We start from the raw sequence: 21,456 nt of genomic DNA, 5'->3' as shown, positions 1-21,456 counted from the left end.
CACCTACCCTGCCATTTTTCCTTTATTGTGCCCATCAGACATCACTAACAGATCACAGATTTCTTTCCTCCCTGAGCTCAGATGTGCCCTCGAACTCTTCTGCATAAATGGTCCAGGTAGCCAATGATTGATCCATCTTGCCCTGTAACCTGATAATATAATATGTACTAAATCTGCAAATACAAACTTCAGATTCTTTATTATGTCTAATAAGATTTTCTACCTTGAACCTTGGCTCATTTTCAGCAGGTAGCCAAAATGTGAACTTTCAAAATGCCAACTCTGGTGACTTTGTGACCATAATTGATGGTTTGAAAGAAGAGGACGCACTACAAGGTTAATTTGTTTGAAGGATAAAAAGAAAAAAGCCCTAATCCCTGATAGAGTTTTTCTTTCTTTCTCCTTGCAGGTTGACAGGACAGAGGTGATCCGTACCTGCATAAACCCAGTGTACTCAAAACTGTTTACTGTGGACTTTTACTTTGAAGAGGTTCAGCGCCTGCGGTTTGAAGTCCATGACATCAGCAGCAACCATAATGGGCTGAAGGAGGCTGACTTCCTAGGAGGCATGGAGTGCACGCTGGGCCAGGTGAGGCCACGGAGATCGCTGCTTCCTCCTTGGCTCCTTTGGACTTTGTTCCTCCCCCCCGCCCTTGTCTAATCTTGGCTTTCTTTTTACTTTTTTTTTTTTAACATTTAGCATCTCACGACATCCCGGGTATTGTCTTCATATCCATCTATGTAGGGATGATCCTACAAACCTATTTTGCAAAATTAAAAACTTTTTCCACTGAATGCCCTCATTATTTCGGTCCTTTATTCAAATTCATTTAGCTACTTACTATATGTGCGGCTCCATGCTCTGTTCATGTGTCTGTCACAGCCTTACTCTGTCCTCTTACCAATTTCCACCTCCCAACTCAACTGTGAAAACGCTCTCACAGGAAGTGTTTCTCATTCATGTTTTTTCCAAGTCTCTGGTGCCAAAGTAGGGGCTAAATGAATACTTGGCAAATGAATAGATGCTTTAATTTAATCCTAACACTAATGTGAAATAAATATTATTATGTCCATTTAATCAATGAGAAATCAGACTCAGAGAGGTTAAGAGACTTGCTGAAGACCCTGCACTCATAAATAGCAGAGCCAGGGCCCCACGCTCCTGCTTGACTCCAAACCATTTCATTTCATTTTCTTTCCCTTTTTTCCCTTCCCTTCCTGCTAAACCCAGAACTGTGGTAAGTGTTGACGTGGGATCTAAATGGAAAAACAGAAAAACAAAAAGAAGCAGTCAACATTCCCAGAAAGTGGACAAATTAGTTGGAGAAGGCATGATATGTGTGCTTCAAATGGAGCAATTCATGACAAAATATCCTGGGCTCCATGCCTGGGGTCGAGGGCCTTTAGGAAGAGAGATCTTCTCAGCTGGCAAGAGTCAAAGAAGGCACTGTGGAAGCCAACTTTGAAACAATATGGCCCCAGATTGAAGAAGAAGGAGGAGGGAGGCTTTCCGAGTAATAAAGCACGTGAACAAATCCTAGGGATCAGGACAGGCATATCCAGGGCAGGCAGCAGGAAGAGACCAGTTTCACTGAATCAAGGTCCAGTGAAATCAGTGCCCCTCAGTCACATGGGCACCTTCCAAGGCTCTGCGTTTCATTTTTGTTGGTAGTTTTGTCATTATTTTTTCTCACGGAGGGATTTGGAATTGTATAAGGCTGAAACCCCACAAAATCTAGATTCACTCCCCCGCCCCACTGAAGGAAGAGTCTAGCTTAGGGATTTGTAAGATAGAACCCACCTGGTAAAGATATGGCAAGGATAGGAGTTGATGTGCTAGTTTGTACTCAGGCCACTTACCACTAAGTTTCTCCCATGTGAGTACTGAGTGACAAAATGGACAGTGTCCTCGGTTGCTCTTTTCCAGTGAATACAGAGATTGATTCAATAGGATTGTTCCTTGTTTCTTTAATGAAAGCCAAAATCCCAATATAGAAATATAGCTGGGGGGGTACAGAGAGAGAAACAGAGAACCTAGCATATTCTCCATTAATATACTCTCCCTAATGAATATTGAGAAGAGTTGGTGGCAAATAGTTCTATTTGCCAGGTACATACAGTGTATGTATGGATTTAGGGTGGAATCCTGCTCCTATTTTAAAAAGCTAAAATGTGATTAAAATGATATCTTCTATAAATATAATTAGAGGAGGGTACCAGGGATTGAACTCAGGGACTCTCCACCACTGAACCACATCCCCAGCCCTTTTTTTAAAATTATTTTTTAATTTTTACAGACTACATTTTGATTCATTGTACACAAATGGGGTACATCTTTTCGTTTCTACGGTTGTGCACAATGTAGATTCATAACATTTGTGTAATAATACATGTTTGTTTCATTCCACCATTTTTGATACCCCCCTCTCATTTCCATCTACATAATCTAAAGTTTCTTCATTCTTCTCTCACCCTCACCCCCTGCCACCCTCATTATATATCATCATCTACTTATCAGGGAAAACATTCTGCCTTTGGTTTTTTGGGATTGGTTTATTTCACTTAGCATGATATTCTCCAATTCCATCCATTTATCTGTAAATGCCATACTATTATTCTTCTCTATGGCTGAATAATATTCCATTGTGCATATACACCACAGTTTCTTTATCATTCATCTTTTGAAGGGCATCTAGGTTGGTTCCACAATCTAGCTATTGTGAACTGAGCTGCTATGTGGCTGCATCCCTGTAGTATGCTGATTTTTAAGTCCTTTGGGTATAAACCTAGTCTTTTTTTGTATTTTATTTAGAGATAGGGTCTCACTGAGTTGCTTAGTGCCTCACTAAGTTGATGAAATTGGCTTTGAATTTGCAATTCTCCTGCTTCAGCCTCCCAAGCTGGTAGGATTACAGGCACGCACCACTGCACCTGGCTAATATCTTCTTTAGATATAAATGAGCCACACCAAAATTCTCCCTCAGACAGTAGGCATCCCTCCTAGAGAAACGTTATATTTTGTCACAAGAACTAAATGTAGATCTATGTAGAAGTCATAGCTTTAATATTTTCCATCCAAAACTTTAATAATTTTAATAGGTGATTTTAATATATGATTGACCCCCAAACTTACATCTTTAGTCTCTCTTTGAAAAGGATCATCTTTCCAAAAGCCAACAAGTCTTTGGCTCGCTCTTTTGTACCAGACATTGTGCTAAATGCCAGCAATATGTTGGTGAGCCAAAAAACATTGTCCACATCCTCAAACAGCTCACAGCCAAGCTGGATTCAAGATGGAAAGCAACTCATAATGCAGACGACTAAACTGCAGCTCTCGTAGCATGGTCAAGTGCAGGACAGGAGAGTGATCCTTGGGAGACTGGCCCCAGCTGAAAGGAGGTCAAAGAAGGCCTCCCAACGAAAGTGACATTTACACTGAAACGTGAAGGGAGCGTGAGAGAACGGCAGGTGAGAAGAAAGAGGAAACGCATTCTGAGCAGATGGGAACATTATACACAAAGCCTCAGGATTCAGGAAGGAGTCTGACATATGGTGCAGAGCATCTTTGTTTGATTTTCCCAAGAAGCCAGCTCTGAGATTGGAAGTCAAAAGAGGGGAAAGAAACACCCTAAATGTCTAGAAAAGCGAGACAGGGAAAGAAAGGCAGCCAGTCCGGGTGTATGGTCAAGCCAGATGCTATGATGGCCAACTGGAGCTGAATTCTGCTGAGGAGATTCCAGGAGCCAGGGCAGAGCAAACCCCAGGGAATTATCTCGTCCTAGGATGAGGAAATCAGGGCATGTGTAACCTTGGGGCTATGCATGCTGTCATCTGTCCTTGACGGAGGATTCCCAGGGTAGGAACAGTCCTGGCTGACTATGTGGGCAGTCATGTGCACCCAGATTCATTGGGCCTGGTGACATGAGCAGAGCCAATAGCACCTGTATTTTGCCTGTATCATACCCAGGAAACTGTTCTCTTAGCAGTCAGCTCCTGATCATTTTGAGATCATTTTCTACCACATAGTCTTGTAGAAAATTGCCCCATCTCTGGCTCAAGACTTTAGATTACATAGAGGGAAATGAGAGGGAGGAGGGTATGAAAAATCATGGAACGAGACAGATACCATTACCCCATGTACATGTATGATTACACAAATGATATGACTCTACATCGTGTACAACCATAGAAACAAAATGATGTGCCCCGTTTGTCTACAAGAATCAAAATGCAGTCTGTAAGAATAAAAAAATGTAAACAAGTCCTGCATAACTCAGTCAATCACAGATTCCATCCTTCCTTGCCAGAGATTGGCTAATGGGTGCACTTATGGTGAGTTCTAATCAATAAAACTTGAGGGTTTTCCTTGAAAAGTCCGTAGGTTAGAGACCCATGAAGAAATGGCTCTGCTGCAGGAACCACAGCAGCCATCTCGCAGTGAGGCGGAGGATGGGATCCTCCCTGAGCAGGATCAGAGCCCAGGGAGGGATCTGGAAGCCCAGGCCTGACCTGCGGCACCCGGAGCCCTTCCAACCACGGGCTCCTTGTTCTGGGAGAGTGAACTGTTCTGCTGTTGAAGCCATCTGGCTGTGACATTCCATTCCTTCAGCTGAAAGCATCATGATTGATATGAGAAACCGAAACAAGACCAGGCTGGCTGGCGTGGGGCAAACAGAGGGACACTGGGTTTTCCAGTTAATGTTCTTTTTTTTTTTTTTTTTTGTCAATTTTTTTTATTAGCTCATTATAGTTATACATAATATTAGGTTCATAATCATACAAGCATGGAATATAATTTGCTCCAATTCACTTTCCATTACTTCCCTTTTCTCTCCCTGCTCTCTCCTCCTGTTCCCTTTCATCTACTCTCTTGATTTTTCTCCTATTTATTTATTTTTAAAATTTTGATTCATTGTACAGAAATGGGGTACAACTTTCATTTCTCTGTTTGTACACAAAGTAGAGTCACACAGTTTGTGTGATCATACATGTAAACAAGGTAATGATGTTTGTCTCATTCTATTATCTTTTCTTTCCCCCACCCCCTTTCTCCCCCTCATTTTCCTCTATGCAATCCATCCTTCCTCCATTCTTACCTCCCCCACCACCCCTTATATATCAGCATCCACTTATCAGAGAAATCATTTGGCCTTTGGTTTTTTGGAATTGGTTTATTTCACTTAGGATGATATTCTCCAAATCCATCCATTTACCTGAAAATGCCATAATTTTATACTTCTTTATGGCTGAATAATATTCCATTGTGTATATATACCACAGTTTCTGTATCCATTCATCTGTCGAAGGGCATCTAGGTTGGTTCCACAATCTAGCTATTGTGAATTGAGCTGCTATAAACATTGATGTAGCTGCGTCACTCTAATATTGCTGATTTTAAGTCCTTTGCATATAGGCCAAGGAGTGGGATAGCTGAGTCAAAACTGTGATTCCATTCCAAGTTTTCTAAGGAACCTCCGTACTGCTTTCCAGAGTGAGAAAATATACACTCATATATTGATGGTGGGGTTGCAAATTGGTGCAGCCACTGTGGAAAGCAGTATGGAGATTCTCTTATTTAAATTAGTACATTATGAATATGCATAAAGATGAAACTCACTGTAGTCTATGCATACAAGTACATAGGAGAGTTCCTTTCTACTGCTCCTACCTTTCCATTCCCTCCTCCCTTCCCCTCGCTCCCCTTCCTCTACTATTTTCATGGAATTCCCTCCCACACACACACATACACAATTTTCTTCCTTTTTTCCCCCCTTATTTTGGTCTAGCTTCTACAGATGAGAAAAACCAGTTAATTTTCTTAATCTATCAAGATCATGTAAAAGTGAGCACTGAGCAGGAAATTGCAAACAGTCCTTCTAAATATGTTTTGAGACTTTGGAAAGAGTTTCCATGCTGAGACTCTTATTTGACCTTCTTGACAGTGTTGAGAGGGCAAGTGTCATTGTTACAGTTTATAGTTAAGAAAACCGAGGATCAGAAAGATTCAGTGTCTTGACAGAGCCAAGACTAGTAGTCAGGAATTTTGATTCTTTTCTTTTTAATAACAATAATTATGTACCATGATCAAGTGGGATTTATTCCAAGAATGCAAGTCCTGTTCAACATTTGAAAATCAATGAATATAATCCATCACATTATCAAGCAAAAGAAGAAAAACCACAGGATCCTATCAATATATGCAGGACAGCATTTGGTAAAATTCAACACCCGTTCATAACAGAACATCTCAGCCAGATAATCATAGAAACTGATTTCTTCAATGTGATGAAGAACATCTACACAACCTACAGTCAAAACCATACTTAGTGCTAAGAAATTTAAAGCTTTCCTGCTAATACCAGGAAGAGGGTAGTGATGTTTTTCCACTGCTGCTTTTCTTTCTTTTTAAAATTATTTGCTTTTTAGATATATATGACAGTAGAGTATATTTTGACATTTTATACATACATTAAATATAACATCCAATTCCATTCTGTGGTTGTACATAATGTGGAGTTTCATTGGTTGTGTATTCATATATGAACATAGGAAAGTCATGTGACATTCATTCTATGGTCTTTCCTATTCCTATACCCCCTCCCTTCCCTTCATTCCCTTTTGTCTAATTCAATGAACTTCTATGCTTCCACCCACCCTATTGTGTTTTAGCATCCACATATCAGAGAGTACAGTTGGCCTTTGGTTTGGGGGGATTGGCTTATCTCACCTAGCATGATAATCTATAGTTCCATCCATTTACCAGCAAATACCATAATATCATTCTTCTTTATGGCTGAGTAATATTCCATTGTATATATATATATATATATATATATATATATATATATATATATATATCACATTTTCTTTATCCACTCATCTGTTGAAGAGCACCTAAGTTGGTTCCATAGCTTAGCTATTGTCAATTGAGCTGCTATAAACATTGTTGTGGCTGCATCACTGTAGTATTGCTGATTTTAAGTCCTTTGGGTATAAACCAAGGAGTGGAATAACTGAATCAAATGGTGATTCTGTTCCCAGTTTCCTGAGGAATCTCCATACTGCTTTCCAGAGTGGTTGTACCAATTTCCAGTTCCATCAGCAATGTACGAGTGTACCTTTTCCCCACATCCTCACCAACATTTATTGGTGCTGGTATCCTTGATAATTGCCATTCTCGCTGGAGTGAGATGAAATCTCAGTGTAGTTTTAATTTGCAATTCTCTAATTGCTAGAGATAGTGAACATTTTTTCAAATATTTGTTGACCATTCATATTTCCTCTTCTGTGAAGTCCCTGTCCAGTTCCTTTACCCATTTATTGACTGGGTTGGATTTTTTGTTTGTTTGTTTGTTTGTTTTGGTGTTAAGTTTTTTGAGTTCTTTATATATCCTGAAGATTAATGCTGTATCTGAGATGCAGGTGAAAAAGATTTTCTCCCATTCTGTAGGCTCTCTCTTCACATTCCTGATGTTTCCTTTGCTGTGAAGATTTTTAGTTTGATACCATCCCATTTATTGAATTTTGATTTCACTCCTTTGCTTTAGGAGTCTTGTTGAGGAATTCAGTTCCTAAGTTGACATGATGGAGAGTTAGGCCTACTTTTTCTTCTAGTAGGTGCAGGGTCTCTGGTCTAATGCCTGGGTCCTTGCTCCACTGTGAGTTGAGTTTTGCACAGGGTGAGAGATAGGGGTTAAATTTCGTTCTGCTATATATGGGTTTCCAGTTTTCCCAGCACCATTTGTTGAAGAGGCTATCTTTTCTCCAATGTATGTTTATGGCATGTAGGAACTTTAAAAAAAAAAAATATATATATATATATATATTTAGTTGTAGGTAGGCACAAGATCTTTATTTATTTTTATGTGTTGCTAACGATGGAACCCAGGGCTTCACCTGTGCTAGGCGAGCGTGCTTCCACTGAGCCACACGTGTAGGAACTTTTGATTCTTAATTCAGAACTGTCTTCTGACATGACCTAGAGAAGGAAATGTGAAGAGGCTACTTGGTCTGAGAAGTCTTAAGGTTGTAGCTTAGACGAAGCAAATGAGCCCTATGTTAGACTCTGGTGTAGCCGGAGCCATTTTTACAAAGTCACACCACTCTACCTCCAAGTTATATGCCGGCCTCTCTGGATATTGTGCATATTGATTGGCAACAATGTTTTCATTTCGTTGACCAACTGATTGGTGGAATTGCCTTTCCCACACTTCAAGGTTGGGAACTAATTTAATTCAATGAGAATATTCCATCTTTATGACTGTCATGACTGGTTCAAGGAAGATCATGTAACTTTTTTTTTTTTTTTTTTTAACCATGATTAAGTTTTATTTATTCATCCTTTCAACAAGCATTCACCAAGTGCCCTGGATATGCCAAGTACTGTGTTAGGTGCTAGAGACAAAAAGATGAAAGACAGAGGTCCTGCCCCCGAGGAGCTTATAATTAGTTGGGAGACACAGAACTGTAAATAAATAATCAAAGGGCATATTACTTAGCACTACAATTGAAATGCATTCTAGGAGCTGTGGGGGGCGGGGGGGAGACCTACTTCTGCCTAGAGGGACCCAGCAAGGTCTCACAACTAAAGAGGACTCTGGACTTGGATCCTGAAGAATGAATAGGAATTCACCAGCAGAGAAAAGAAACAGGACTCTGGGGGAGAATGACTGGCATGCAAAACAAAATGCAAAGACACAAGACACAGGGGCATGAAGGCAACGGCAGAGCACTCTTTGACAGCATGGATGGGTGGTCCAGGGAGTGCGGGAAGAGGATAGAGGACGCCAGATTGGAAAGGAGGAGCCAGACCATGAGGCATTCACATTTGCAGAGCTTGGGACTGATACACTGAGGCCCTGGTCACTGGGGCCAGGACAAAATGGGATGTGTGTTTTACAGGTGCAAAGAGCACTTTGGCGTTCCCATGAAGGGCCGACGGGTGAGGGCAGGTGTGGAGGCAGGGAAGTTCCAGAGGAGAGTCTGTTCTGTTCAAGAGCAGAATCAACAAACCTGGAAGACCAGGTGGGGGAGGAGGTGTTTGCAGGGGTCTGGCTTAGGTACCTGGAGGAACCCTTGGGTGGTCCCTCAGGGAAATCGTATGGGAGTGGGGGTGAGAAACAGCAGGTGATACCTACCTGTTACGCTCAGGATGTTTGCCTAGAAATCAGAGGAGGTTTCCAGTTGGCAGCTGACCACATGGATCTGAAGTAGATCATATTGATTTAGGATCTGACACCCCACAGATGCACACAAATGTGGTCCTTTTATTTTTATTTTTGGAAGGAAACCTATTGAACATAACATATGTGGAAAAACAGTGGGTCTTTAAAAATCATTGAGTAGGTGAGGCCATCTCTCTTCAGTTTCAGGTAAGAGGGTGAAAAACACACCAGGCAAATGCACTTGTCCTGGAAGCTTAGTGAGCGTGCAGACTCCTGTACCCTTCAGGGTTTCACAGGCTGTAACACTTGAGCATAAGTAGGAATTTTTCTTCTTTCTCTAAATTGCTGTTCTCTGTAGTATGGTCAAGCAGATGAAAAACCGTCAACATTTCCCTTCCTCCTAACCGTAGTGGTGAGGGAAGATTCCTTCTCCTGTGTGCAGGTAGGCAGGGTGTGGCCTGGGACGGGCAGGGTCAGGGTCTGAGGCTGTTCCATAACACGCAAGGGAAAACACTACGGAGCCTGATGATCTGAGGTCACATCCCTGCTCAGTTCTCTCAAGTTGTTGGTCCAGAGGCAAATTCCTGCCTCTCCTGAAGCCTTGGTTTCTTCATTTGCAAAACGGGGATCATAATAGCAATGACCTCAGGGATATGCAGTGGAATAGTGCATAGAAAGTGCTTGGCAGGGTCCTTGACATGAGGGAGCACTCCGTGTTACCTGAGGCCCTTGTGGAAGTTCTTGTCAAGGTGGTGAGAATCCAGGAAATTGTAAGAAGAGTCAGCATTATCTTCAGAGCCAAGGTGGACAGAAAAAAGGTGAAAAGATCAGGAAGGAGCACCCACCTCCGGGGCAATCAGTAAAACACAACTTGGAATTTTGCCTCGAATTTGTGGAGTGTTTTATTTAGTCCAAGCGATTCAAAGTGTAAGCGTGCGCTCCTGCAGGTGTCTGTCCCAATAGTTGCTCTTCTGAGATGATTTTGATGTAACAGTGTTCGTAAATCAGGTCTCTGAAATAATTTGGGCAGCTATTCCAATCTTTATCTTGCCGTTAAAAAAAGGCCCCAAAGGTGAGCGAAGGTGAATTGGTGAATCCGCCCAACCAGGCAGGAAGTCGCACGTGCAGAGCCCGCCTGCCTCCGGTGTCTAAGGTGCTGGCTCTGTTCATCTGTTTGTCCCAGCCTCCCTCTGCCCTGTGGAACAGCAGGGCTCTTGGCTTAGGAAAGGAAAAGAGCAGCCCTAGGCGTGCTAGAAACTGGAGTTGGCCGTGACGCTGGGTACGAGCACAGCAAGCCACTCCGCACTGAGCGGAAAATGCCAAATGAAGCAAACGCAGGTCGGTGTCCTCGAGAAGACTGGAGGCAGAACTCCACATTCTCAGCAGATGGATGAGGGGGGTGACGCTGGGGACACAGGGTGCTCAGAAAGCTGTGTCCTCCTTCTGAGTGAGCGCAGAGGCCCTCCTTGGATTTCTGTTGCCCAAAAGGAGGCAGCTGGTAAGCCCCTCTTGCGCCACACCCCACAGTGGGCATGCCAAGGAGAGAGGAGACTGCTGGCTCTCCAGAACGGGCGCCAAACTTTAAGATGCCGCCTTCAGCCTCTCTTTCATTAACTCCTCTGTACATTCCCAAGATGTCACACTCCGTTATCCACCAAAACCAGTGGAGGTTGAGTCATAAATAATAAAAATAATGACTTTCCATGGCTACTTAGATAAGCTATCCAACATCACTAGCTAGAAAGCAGCAGAACTGGAACGCCAATGTAGATCTGCCCAGCTCCAAAGCCCCCCATGAGCTTTTTCATTTATTCCCATAGTTTATCACTAACCAGTGTAAATTACAAAGTAGCATTTTTAATGCAAAGCTGAATTGGCGTTGACCTTGCTCATGTTTTATTGATTTTGTTCCCTTGATTTTTCTTTTTTGGTTTTGTTTTATACAGAAATAATAGAGGCAACCTAACATCTTCTTGCCGAGAAATAGCCTTGGTTATCTTCCCTCAGGGTTTGTATTCTGAATTTGCTTTAAAAATATGATGTGGCTTCTTAAAAAGTATCAGTGTAACTGTCAACCTCCCCAAACCAGGACCTTTCGAACTCAGTGTCTAGGAAGTGTCCCCTCCTGACCTTCCTTTCAACCTCAACCGTGTCAAATGAACCCATTATCTAAGACCAGTAGTAGCCCCAGAGCTTCAACACTGCTTTTCTTGGAGGTACTTTCTCTTCTCCAAAGTTCAAGGGATAGTTACAACTATATAAACCTTTTCTTCTTTGCCCTGGGGCTGTTCCTTAGTGTATTTTCTACAAAGTTCTGAGGACACCTGTTAAAACCAAGATCTTCCTGCTTTCTGTCATGTTAAGTGGAGCAGAGAAATCTGCAACCCTTGGAGGAATCAGGCGGTCTGGAGCAACTCTGACCCTTATTCATGAAGGAGGGTTCACATACCATCTTCCCTCCAGGCAGTGGTTCTTAAACTCTAGCACGCCTCAGGATCACGTGGAAACATTGTACTACAGAGTGCTGGGTCTGCCCCCAGAGTTTCTGATTCAGAAGATCTGCTGAAGGACTCCATCTTTGTATTTCTGAATTCCCAGGTGATGCTGATTCTGCTGGACCAGAGACCATATTTTGGAAACCCCTGGGCCTACTAATGAACGGTGGACTCAGTATCTTGTTTTCATTTGAAAAGAACTAATGATTTAGGAAATTTTCTGGAGCAATTAAGGAGGACTAAGAAAACTTCTAAAGGCAGGGGAAAAATGCTTCATAAAGTTTACAGTCCTGCAAGGGCTTGAAGCGTATGTTCTTGAGGGAAATCTTGATTGCCCAGGTTTGTTTTCCCATTCCATTAAATGTAGCTGGATGCACCTATTATCCAGACCATTGGTTTCTTTCCTGACGCAGATGAATGTTAGGATTATGTCAACCCAGGGGCCATTAAAAGGACTAGCAGATTGCATGCTGTCATGATCAATGGGACTTTGGTTTAGGGTCAATATGACCCCAATTGGTGGGCACTGGGGGTATAATGATGCCAAGAGTACTATCTAAATTCGATGTAATGCCCACAGCAAGATTCCAAGGTTAGCATTTTGTTGTATGATATCTAATACCCTCATGGCTTGAAATTGATGGTCCAGGGAAGTCAAATTTACACATCATAGCAGGCAACTCATTTCCTTCCAGCTTCTCATATGTAAAGCTTTCCCTGACTTTGCAGAATCACTGCAAGCAACAGTCACATGTGTGATGAATGATATCATAAGTAAACCACATCATCTCCACTCCTATGGCTAAGCCCGGGGATCCCAGGAAGAAGTGCTACTTTCTACTCTCCTGCTCATGGACAGGTGGTATAGAGTAGTTGAAGGTGACCAGTTCCCCAGTTCTCCAAGAAGAATATTCTTACCTTTGGCTTTGCTACCTTTGGCAGGCAAAGAATCCTCTTATGATCAGATCCCAGGAAACTCTCTCTGCTTTCCCTGAAGTTCTCCTTTTATACCTTTAAATTTCCTTTAGACTCTCTGAACTGGAGTCCTGAGTCCTACATCTTGGATCTACCACCAACTCCCTATGTGGCTTTGGACAATTTACTTAACCTCTTTGTGATATGGTCGCCTTACCCGTAGATGAGTTCATCTCTGAATTCCTTTCAGATCTAATAATTAGTGCTTCTCATCCATCTCTTACCTTTTACCTTTCTAAAATAAAGCATCTTTTCCTATATTCCCATTCCTTTTCAGGATGCTCCCCACCCCTCCATCCCTTCTCATCTATGATTTAACATGAGGATACTTAGCATTTCCCTCAGGCTAAAAAACAGATGTCATCCAATCACAGATGGTATCCTCCTACCTCAGCACTCCCCCTAGGGAAAGCAATCCTTGCCCCTATTTGATTTCAAAGAGAGTTGTGAAAAGATACATTCAGTAGCAATTTAAATGGGCCCTGTTTTTAGGCCCTATTTCACATGCTTGGGCAGTTATACAATCTCTCTCTTAGCCTCATATTGGTGCAGGGGAGGAGGGCAAGAGAGCTGGCACTGAAGGACCTACTATGTCAATGCTAAAATGCAGCTCTCAGTATTTGCCTTGTTCTTAACCTTCTAAGCCAGGCTGGTGCAGGATACTTGGTCCCCAGCCTACCCCACACAAGCCACCTGGGATTAAAGGCAGCTGCCTGAGACTCCCATCATAGCTCCCACTTATCTTGTTTCCAACCAACTTTCATTCCAATCTCACTTCCACCCAGCTCAGAACTCCTGGATGTAAATCCAACCTGGATCCCTGTCTCCACAGTGTTGGCTCACACCCTTCCCACCGAGCAGCCTTGTCTCACCTCTCTCTACAAATGCAGTCTGGCTGCACCTACTCAACGACCAGTATCCCACCTGTCTTAGATAAAAATATCCTGTCCTTGTCCCAGCCCTAGGGCAGAGACCCTACAGTACCATGAAGGAACTATATCAATGTGCCATATTTGCAGAAGTTCATTAACCAAAAAGCCTAGTCATCAAATAATGAATTTGATCCCAAACCAATTCTCTACCCAATCTTTCTATTTACTGAAAATAAGATTGTTCAACTACTTATAATGTTTACTACATTGTGAAGATTTCTGAATTACTTTTGTTTGTTTAGGCTGTATATGAAATTTAGTGAGTAATAACCATAAACTTTTGTGAATATAAAATAGTCTTCTAAAAGGGCAGAAACACATGGTACCAACTATTAAAATACTTACTTCTTCAAAGGTCAAAGGCCTAGAAGGCTGTTTTTATGTTCATAGTGATGACATCTAAGTTGTAGGTTTATGGGTGATTTGTAGGGTCACATCTGTGTTTCTCCATAGGACATTTTATCACATCTAAGCTCAGAAAAAAAATTGTAGTAAAAACATCATAATAAGGCCCGTGTGACTGACTTCAAAACACTCACCCTCAAATGAAGGAGTAAGGCATACATGCATTGTATAAATTCTTCAACTTTAGAACTTTGAAAACCTGCAAGGCATTTCAATCTGGGAAATTTGTGAGGAATCCTTTTGGGTGAGGGATTTGCTGAGGTTTTCGAAAAGCCATTTTGCAGATACTTCGGATAAAGCCTCAGTGTTCACTCCTTGCCCACGGGGAGGAGAGTCGGCGTGGCTAATCTGATTCTCATTTTCTGTAATATTATTTTTGATGACAGAAGAGACCTCGGAGGGCATGGAGCACTAATAACAGAGAAGTTAGGGGAGAACCACTGAATCTGCAAAGAGGTTCCGCGATCCCCCCAAAGCCTAGGACCAGCTTAAGCCTAAATTCAGAAAGAGATTATTTGTGTCTTGAATTATCTTAATGAAGTTTAGATGGAGAAAAACAATAACTGCTTAGTTTACAAAATCATTCCCAAGAGTCTTGGTTTCAGATCCAAGGACAAAATGAGGCCAGGTTTGAATTAATTAACTTTGTTTTAGATGGAACAGGAGCCTGAGACTCCTCCGTACACCAACGCAGATCAGCAAAGGTACCTACTCCTGAGCCCAGCCCTGAGGGGGGCCCAAGGGAGCTGATCCCTGTGCCTCAGTCCCTCTTCCTGGTGCAGGTGTCCAGAGGAGACTCAAGTCAGGCACCCCCCCTCGCCAGTCATCAGAAACAAAGGAGCAGAAATCCTCCAAACCTCTCTCTCCCCACTGAGATTCAAACCAGGAGAGCTGGTGTTAATGTGCTGACAGGGCCCCAGTGGATTCAGGAAAGCTTGAAATGAGGAAGAAGACAAAGTAGTGCTGACTTTACCCAACCAGTGCAGGAGTCCCTGTACTGCTCTCTGGCACTCCTGGCTCCTGCTTAAACACCTCTGTCTGAGCACAGGAGTGTCGCCCCTTCTAGAAGGGTCACCTAGGGCGGCTCCACTAAGAGTTGCTCACAGGTCAGGTATTGTGAGCTTGGTGCTATCAACCATACCAACACCATCCTCAATAAGCTAAGATGACAAGCCAGTGGCACAGCAGAAGTTCAACACCAGGCCTTTGGCTTCACAGAGCACTCAGCGGCTCTTCCTGAGCTGCACTGCCTCTGGGCCTCTGTTTCATATGCTCAATGAGAAGATGCCCTTTCAGAACCCCCAAGTCTTCTCTTCCAACCGACTTCCTCATCAGTGGTCATTTGAACAGAGGAGACTGATTTTCAGGGACCTTGTTGCATTCCAGATACTTGTTAAATGAGGCAACTCCACTTGATTAGGAGATAAAGTCCGAGAACGCAATGGATTCCCCCTAGATCACACTGACTGCAAGTTGCAGACCTGCAATTCAAATTAATCTGATCTGAACACCTGCCTTCCCATTACACCACATTGCTTGTCAAAGTGCATTCTCACAACCCTTTGTAGATCTGAAAAGCAGAGTAGTGATTCCTCCTAAATGCCATCATTAAATAACTGCTTTCAAGAGGTCCAGCATGAAGCATCCTTCCCCACAAGGTGTTAAATCGATGCCTCGATCTGGAAAGTCTTTCTCTCAGCTCAGAAGGATCTGTGACACCCATTTGCAAGTGGCCATCCATTTATGAATGTTTATCCGAAATACTTCTGGAGCAAATAATCTAAGCAACTCATAGCAGTTAGGTCTTGTTCTTCTCTTCACATGAATCTATTTTGCTCATTAGCCATTGAGGACAACAATAATATGTCTGTGATATGTATTCTTTCATTCATCTAATTCATGAATAATGCACTTATTGCATCATGATGATGACTCTAATATTAATAATAATAATAATAATAATAATAATAATGGAATACTACTGCCAGACCCTCTGCTGAAAGCTTTGAGCCAATTATCTGAATTAATTCTCACAAAACCCCCAAGGGGTAAGTGCCATTATTTTCTCATTTTTCTGCTAGTCACCTAAATCTTGAGATAATTTACTTCCAGTTACTTAGGTAGACACCATTTTCTTTTTAAAAATTTTTCATTTGCTCTTTTTAGTTACACATGACCATAGAATTCATTTTGACATATTATACATACATGAAGTATAACTTCCCATTCTTGTGGTTGTAGATGATGTGGAGTTACACTGGTCATGTATTCATATAAGAACATAGGAAAGTCATGTCTGATTCATTCTATTGTCTCCTATTCCCATCACCTCTCCCTTCCTTTCATTCTCCTTTGTCTGATCCAGTGAACGTCTATTCCTCCCTCCCCACTCCCTTATTGTGTGTTAGCATCTGCATATCAGAAAGAACATTTGACCTTTGATTTTTGGGGGGATTGTCTTATTTCACTTAGCATAATAGTCTCCAGTTTTATCTATTCACCAGCAAATGCTATAATTTCATTCTTCTTTATGGCTGAATAATATTCCATTGTGTATATACCACATTTTCTTTATCCAGTTATCTGTTGAAAGTCACCTAGGTTGATTCCATAGTTTAACTATTGTAAATTCAGCTGATGTGAACATTGATGTGACTGCATCACTGTATTATGCTGACTTTAAGTCCTTTGGTATATGAGGCGCACATCATTTTCAAGTGGGGAAACCCCAAGTTAAATCCAGACTTTCTGACTTTTAAGCAATCCTGTGCCTTGGCCAGTTTGCAACAACATTTTTACCAGCACTTTTAACACAAGATACAAAGAATGGCTGGTCACTGGGAAGCACATCTGTCAAGCCTGCATCGTCAGGGTCCACAGGGTGGGGTCTTATGTCTTCAGGTCCCCAAGCTCAAAAGACATTGGACTGTGACAGCTGCTGCAATCTCTTGCTCCCAAGACCCTCCCTTCATTCTGTGGAGCTTCAGGGGCCACAGGTCTGGCTCCTCTTCCTCACACTCCAGGGTTTCCTCCATATGACATGAGTTTGAGCCAAGCCAGACTTTCCATCCCTCCATTGCATGTCTTTCAGGAAATGGCTTTGTTGGTTTTCTGTATGTGCAGGCAATATGGGATTGTTGCAAAAACTATTTAGAAATATAAAGAAAAAATAAAATCACCCCTAATCCCACCATTGAGAGATGACTACTAAACACTCTGGTGCATAATCCTACAGATTTTTTTCTTATGATACAGATACATATACTCCTTTTTTTCACTTTATTTTTACATATACTTCTTTTTAAAATAAACATATGGTCACTTATTTATTCATGCTTTTATTGTTTGCTTTTTAAACAAAAATATATAGTAAGCAACTTTCAATGTTCATGCATATACTTCTTCTGCATTATTTGTTTTAAGGGCTACATGGTATTCCATAATAGCAAAATTCATGTAATATGTCTCCTACTGTGAACATTTCCAGTTTTCAAGAATTATAAACTTTTTGATGAGCCTATTGAATACACCTTCTGCCCCACTGACGTGGAATATTATTATTTTTTAGAATAAGTTAACAGTGGAATATTTGGGTACACCTTTTTTTTCCAATGCTAAAAAAAGGATTTTATTCTATTTTTTAAAGAAAAGTTTCACATTTGCAGGAAAATTGAACATATAGTATGGAAAGTTTAATGTATGCCCCCTCCATATGCAGTTTTCCCTATTATTAGCATCTGGCATTCCAAATTATTTAAATTAATAAACTGACATCAATACATTATTATTAACTGAAGTCCATGTAAGCCTTTTAAGGTCTTTTATACAAATTGCTAAATATTCATATATTTGTATAGAAACACTCTAGCAACTTAACCCAGCCTAGTATGGTGCACAGTGCAGAGGTATTAGCTGTATCCTCAGTAACACCTCCAACTTTGCATTGTGTGTCTTTTTTTTTTCTATTTGACATACATAGAACATAATTTGCTTCATTTTTGTCCCTAGTACTTCCCTTTTTCCTTCCCCTCTTTCCTCTCCTTTCCCCTTCCTCTGTTCCACTGGTCTCTCTTCTATCCATTTATTCATTGCTTTATTAAATGGATGTAGATAAAGGTGGAATTCACTGTGGTATGTTCATATGAGTACGTAGCATAATTTGGTCAAAGCTTCAGTCGCCACACAGACAGGAAGACAGCCCTGGTCCCGAATTGGATGTCCCCCCACAGAGCCTGCTCTAGCCCCAGATGAACAGGAAGGACACGGAGGACTGAATCCCCCCTCATGCTCAGTCGCCTCATGGCCCTGGAAGTAGGGCCCCCCACACCCAGAGGGCTTGTTCCGGGGCTGAGGTGACAGTCAGGCACCGAGACACTAAAGTGGGCCTCGGCCTGGAAGTCGGCCTCACTCTCAGACCTGCTTCTATTTTTTCCCTCATAGACTCCCTACCACCCCTGCCCTTCCACTAATCATCCATGCTTTAGAGAACCCCAAGTCAGGACTCTCTTCTGAACCCGAAACTCATGGATACAGCAGTAACTGGATCTTAGCTCCACTTGGATAACTCACAGATCCAAACCAAATCTCCAATCCAGCGCTTCGACCCAAGCACGCCATTTCCTCTTGCTTTTCCCACAGCCCTTCCATTGGCCTCTCCTCCAGTGTGCCCCACTCAGAGAACGGTGCCTCCATCCTGCCAGATGCCAGAGCTCTGGGACCTGGGAAACTTCCGGCATTCATCCCACTCTCCACCCCTGCCCATCAGTCAATCATGAAGTCCCATCAATTCAGCGTCTTAAATATCTCCAGTATCTTAACCCCTTCATTGCCAATATCCCAATCCAAGTCAATAGATCCCTGTAACTATCTCCAAGTGGGGACTGATTCCACGGGAGAGAAAAGAGGAAGAAAGTAGCATTTCCTAAGTACCCGTGTATGCCTAATGCTGCCATTTTAATACTCATACTGTGCATGGTAAACACAAGTGGAAGATGATATTATCACCATTTCACAGGTGAGGAAACCGAAGTGCCCAGAGATTTAGCTGTCCAAGGCCCACTCCAGGGCCAACCTTGCATGTGATTCTTAATCTAGGTTATGTAGCATGAGGGAAGATAGGGGTCCAGCTGGGTGAACATGGCAGCAGCCTACATGAAATGAAATTCTCCCCCTTCTTGAGGCCAAGTATAAGTTTGGATCACTTTGCACACCTGGTAGGATTTAGTCCAGGGCCTGGGTCAAGTCCCACTTCTGTCATTTATGGGAGGCAGGAGAGTTTGGCAGTCTGGAGCTAGACCATCTGGATTCAAACCCCAGCTCTGCTGCTTGCTGGTGTAAAACTTGAGCATGTCACCTAGACTTTCTGTCATGGACTAAGTGCTGGCCTCCAAAAAGGTGTGTCCATGCCTGAGAACCAGAACCTGTGACTGTGACCTTATTTGGAGAAAGTCTTTACCCATTGAAAAGAGAGATCTCAAGATGAGGAGATCATCGTAGATTAACCAGGTGGGACCCAAATCCAGCAACAAGTGTCCTTATAATAAGAGACGCATGGAGGAGAGACACAGACAGAGGATGAATGGCCACGGGAAGATAGAGGTAGAATGAGACCGTCGCAAGCAAAACAGAGAGGGCAGCTTCCAGAATCTGGAAGAGACAAGATTTGGAATCTCCTCTGGAGAGAGTTTGCCCTGCTAATGCCTTGATTTCAGGCATTTGGTCTCCAGAATCCCGAGAGTACATTTCTGTTGTCCTTAACTGCCCAGTTTGTGGTAGTCTGTTATTGGCAGACTTAGCGAACGAATACATTCTCTGCACCTCTCATCTCTCATCTGCACATGGCCGTATGATGATCCTGCCATGAGGGTTGAATGAATCCATGCAGGTAAAGCACTTGAGAGCCGTAGCTACTACATAACAAGCGCTCCCAAAGCAGTATTGATGATGACTCTCCAACAGCTGCCAGATCTTTAACTGGTAATAATGAAAATACTTGGTCTTCCTCAAAGTCAGAGTTAGCTCTTTCCATTTAAAAATGGTCAGCGAATCCCCTCACTGCCCCTCTGCTCTGTGGACTGCTGATATTTGGTTACCAGCCTCCCTGTAGACAAGGCACAAGCCACCAAAGGTCGTCGTCAAAAACTGCCATGTGCCCCTCACCTGACAAAACGCTCTGGGTGGACACTGGGCACCTTAGAGAAGCGTCCTTTCCTCTTTTTCCTGGCTTGACTCGGGGAGCAGACAGAGGGTGGCTGGAGTGAGGGGGCAGGTGGCCTCTTGACTAATCACAGAGCCGGATCATTTGCAGTGGTGGTGAGGCTTAACCCTAGAGCTGAGGCCACGGTGGATAATTACTGCACGCGCCATCCTTAAATCCCTCCCTCCCCCTCGGAAGCTCTCTCTTCACTCCATCTCTTGCGAATGAAGTCAGAGAAAGGGTAAAGGCCTTTAATTACTTGAAGTAATTAGAACCCTGCTTAATAGAAAGCTGAAGACAGGAAGACCAAGCCAATAGATTACCGTGGATATCACTACCTATGATATCATGCCAGATCACCCACCTCAGGGCTAACGGGACCAATATCAGAGAAGGATACTTGCAAACTGACTGATGAACCAATAGCTAGCCAGGATGTTCACAGATTGACAAGTGGTTGGGAGGCAGGGAAAATAGTTGTACCTGATGGGCAGGGGAGCAGCTTTACATTACCTCCCCGGGTCCCTCTTATAAGGGCACTTAGGACACTGGGAGCAGCACAGTTTCCTGTCTCAGGATCCTTAACCTCATCACAGCTGCAAAGACCTTTTCTGTTTTGCCACATAGGTTTTATACGCCGGTTTCAGGGATTAAAGCTTTGATATCCCAGGGAAGATGTGAGTTTTGTCAGCTTTAGCTCATCAGAACCACATTGCAGAGTTCGACAGAGTGGAGAGGCTGGTCTCAGAATAAATCAAGGGTCTCCTCTCTGTCCCTCATGTGCTCCCTGCTCCTCGTGCTCCTGTTTCCCTCTGTGCCTGCAGCTCTTGTAAGCAGAGCCTCCTCCTATCCTTCTTTGACTATTCAGTGCTCTTCCATGAGACTTCAGGACTCAGGCAGTTCCGGTAGAAATGCCTTCCCTGATCTTCTGGGTGGGTTAGGCCAGGGCACCACCTTGCTTCTCCTTTCCAAGTTGGAACCTGACCTATCTCTGGGAGGCAATGTCCCTGACTGCTCTGTGTCATCACTTCAATCTCAACACCCAGCACATAATAGGTGTTCAGTAAAAATGAGGGAGTGGATCTTGGCTTCAGCTCCTGCAGGCTGGGCGTGTGAGTCAACTCAGGCTGCTGCCACAAAATACCCAAGATTGGGTGACCAAACAGCAGAAATCTATATTCTCACGGCCTTGGAGGCTTGAAGTCCCAGATCAAGTGCTATCAGAATTGTCTTTCCTCCTCCTCCTCCTCCTCCTCCTCCTCCTCCTCCTCCTCCTCCTCCTCCTCCTT

At 42.9% G+C, this 21,456-nt stretch overlaps 1 protein-coding gene across 1 annotated transcript in view; it reads left to right on the top strand.

The window, feature by feature from the left end:
* The window catches only part of CPNE4 (copine 4), a 559,227-nt gene that overhangs the window by 334,810 nt on the left and 202,961 nt on the right, over positions 1-21,456 (top strand). Inside the window, exon 3 of the mRNA XM_079101307.1 lies at positions 410-589. Within this exon, the coding sequence (XP_078957433.1) occupies positions 410-589 (180 nt within the window). The remainder of the gene's footprint in view (positions 1-409; positions 590-21,456) is intronic.

Source organism: Sciurus vulgaris (genome assembly GCF_902686455.1).
Source record: "Sciurus vulgaris genome assembly, chromosome: 10".
Taxonomy (NCBI): domain Eukaryota; kingdom Metazoa; phylum Chordata; class Mammalia; order Rodentia; family Sciuridae; genus Sciurus; species Sciurus vulgaris.
The sequence above is the reverse complement of the archived record's forward strand: the minus strand, read 5'-3'. Positions and strand labels throughout refer to the sequence as shown.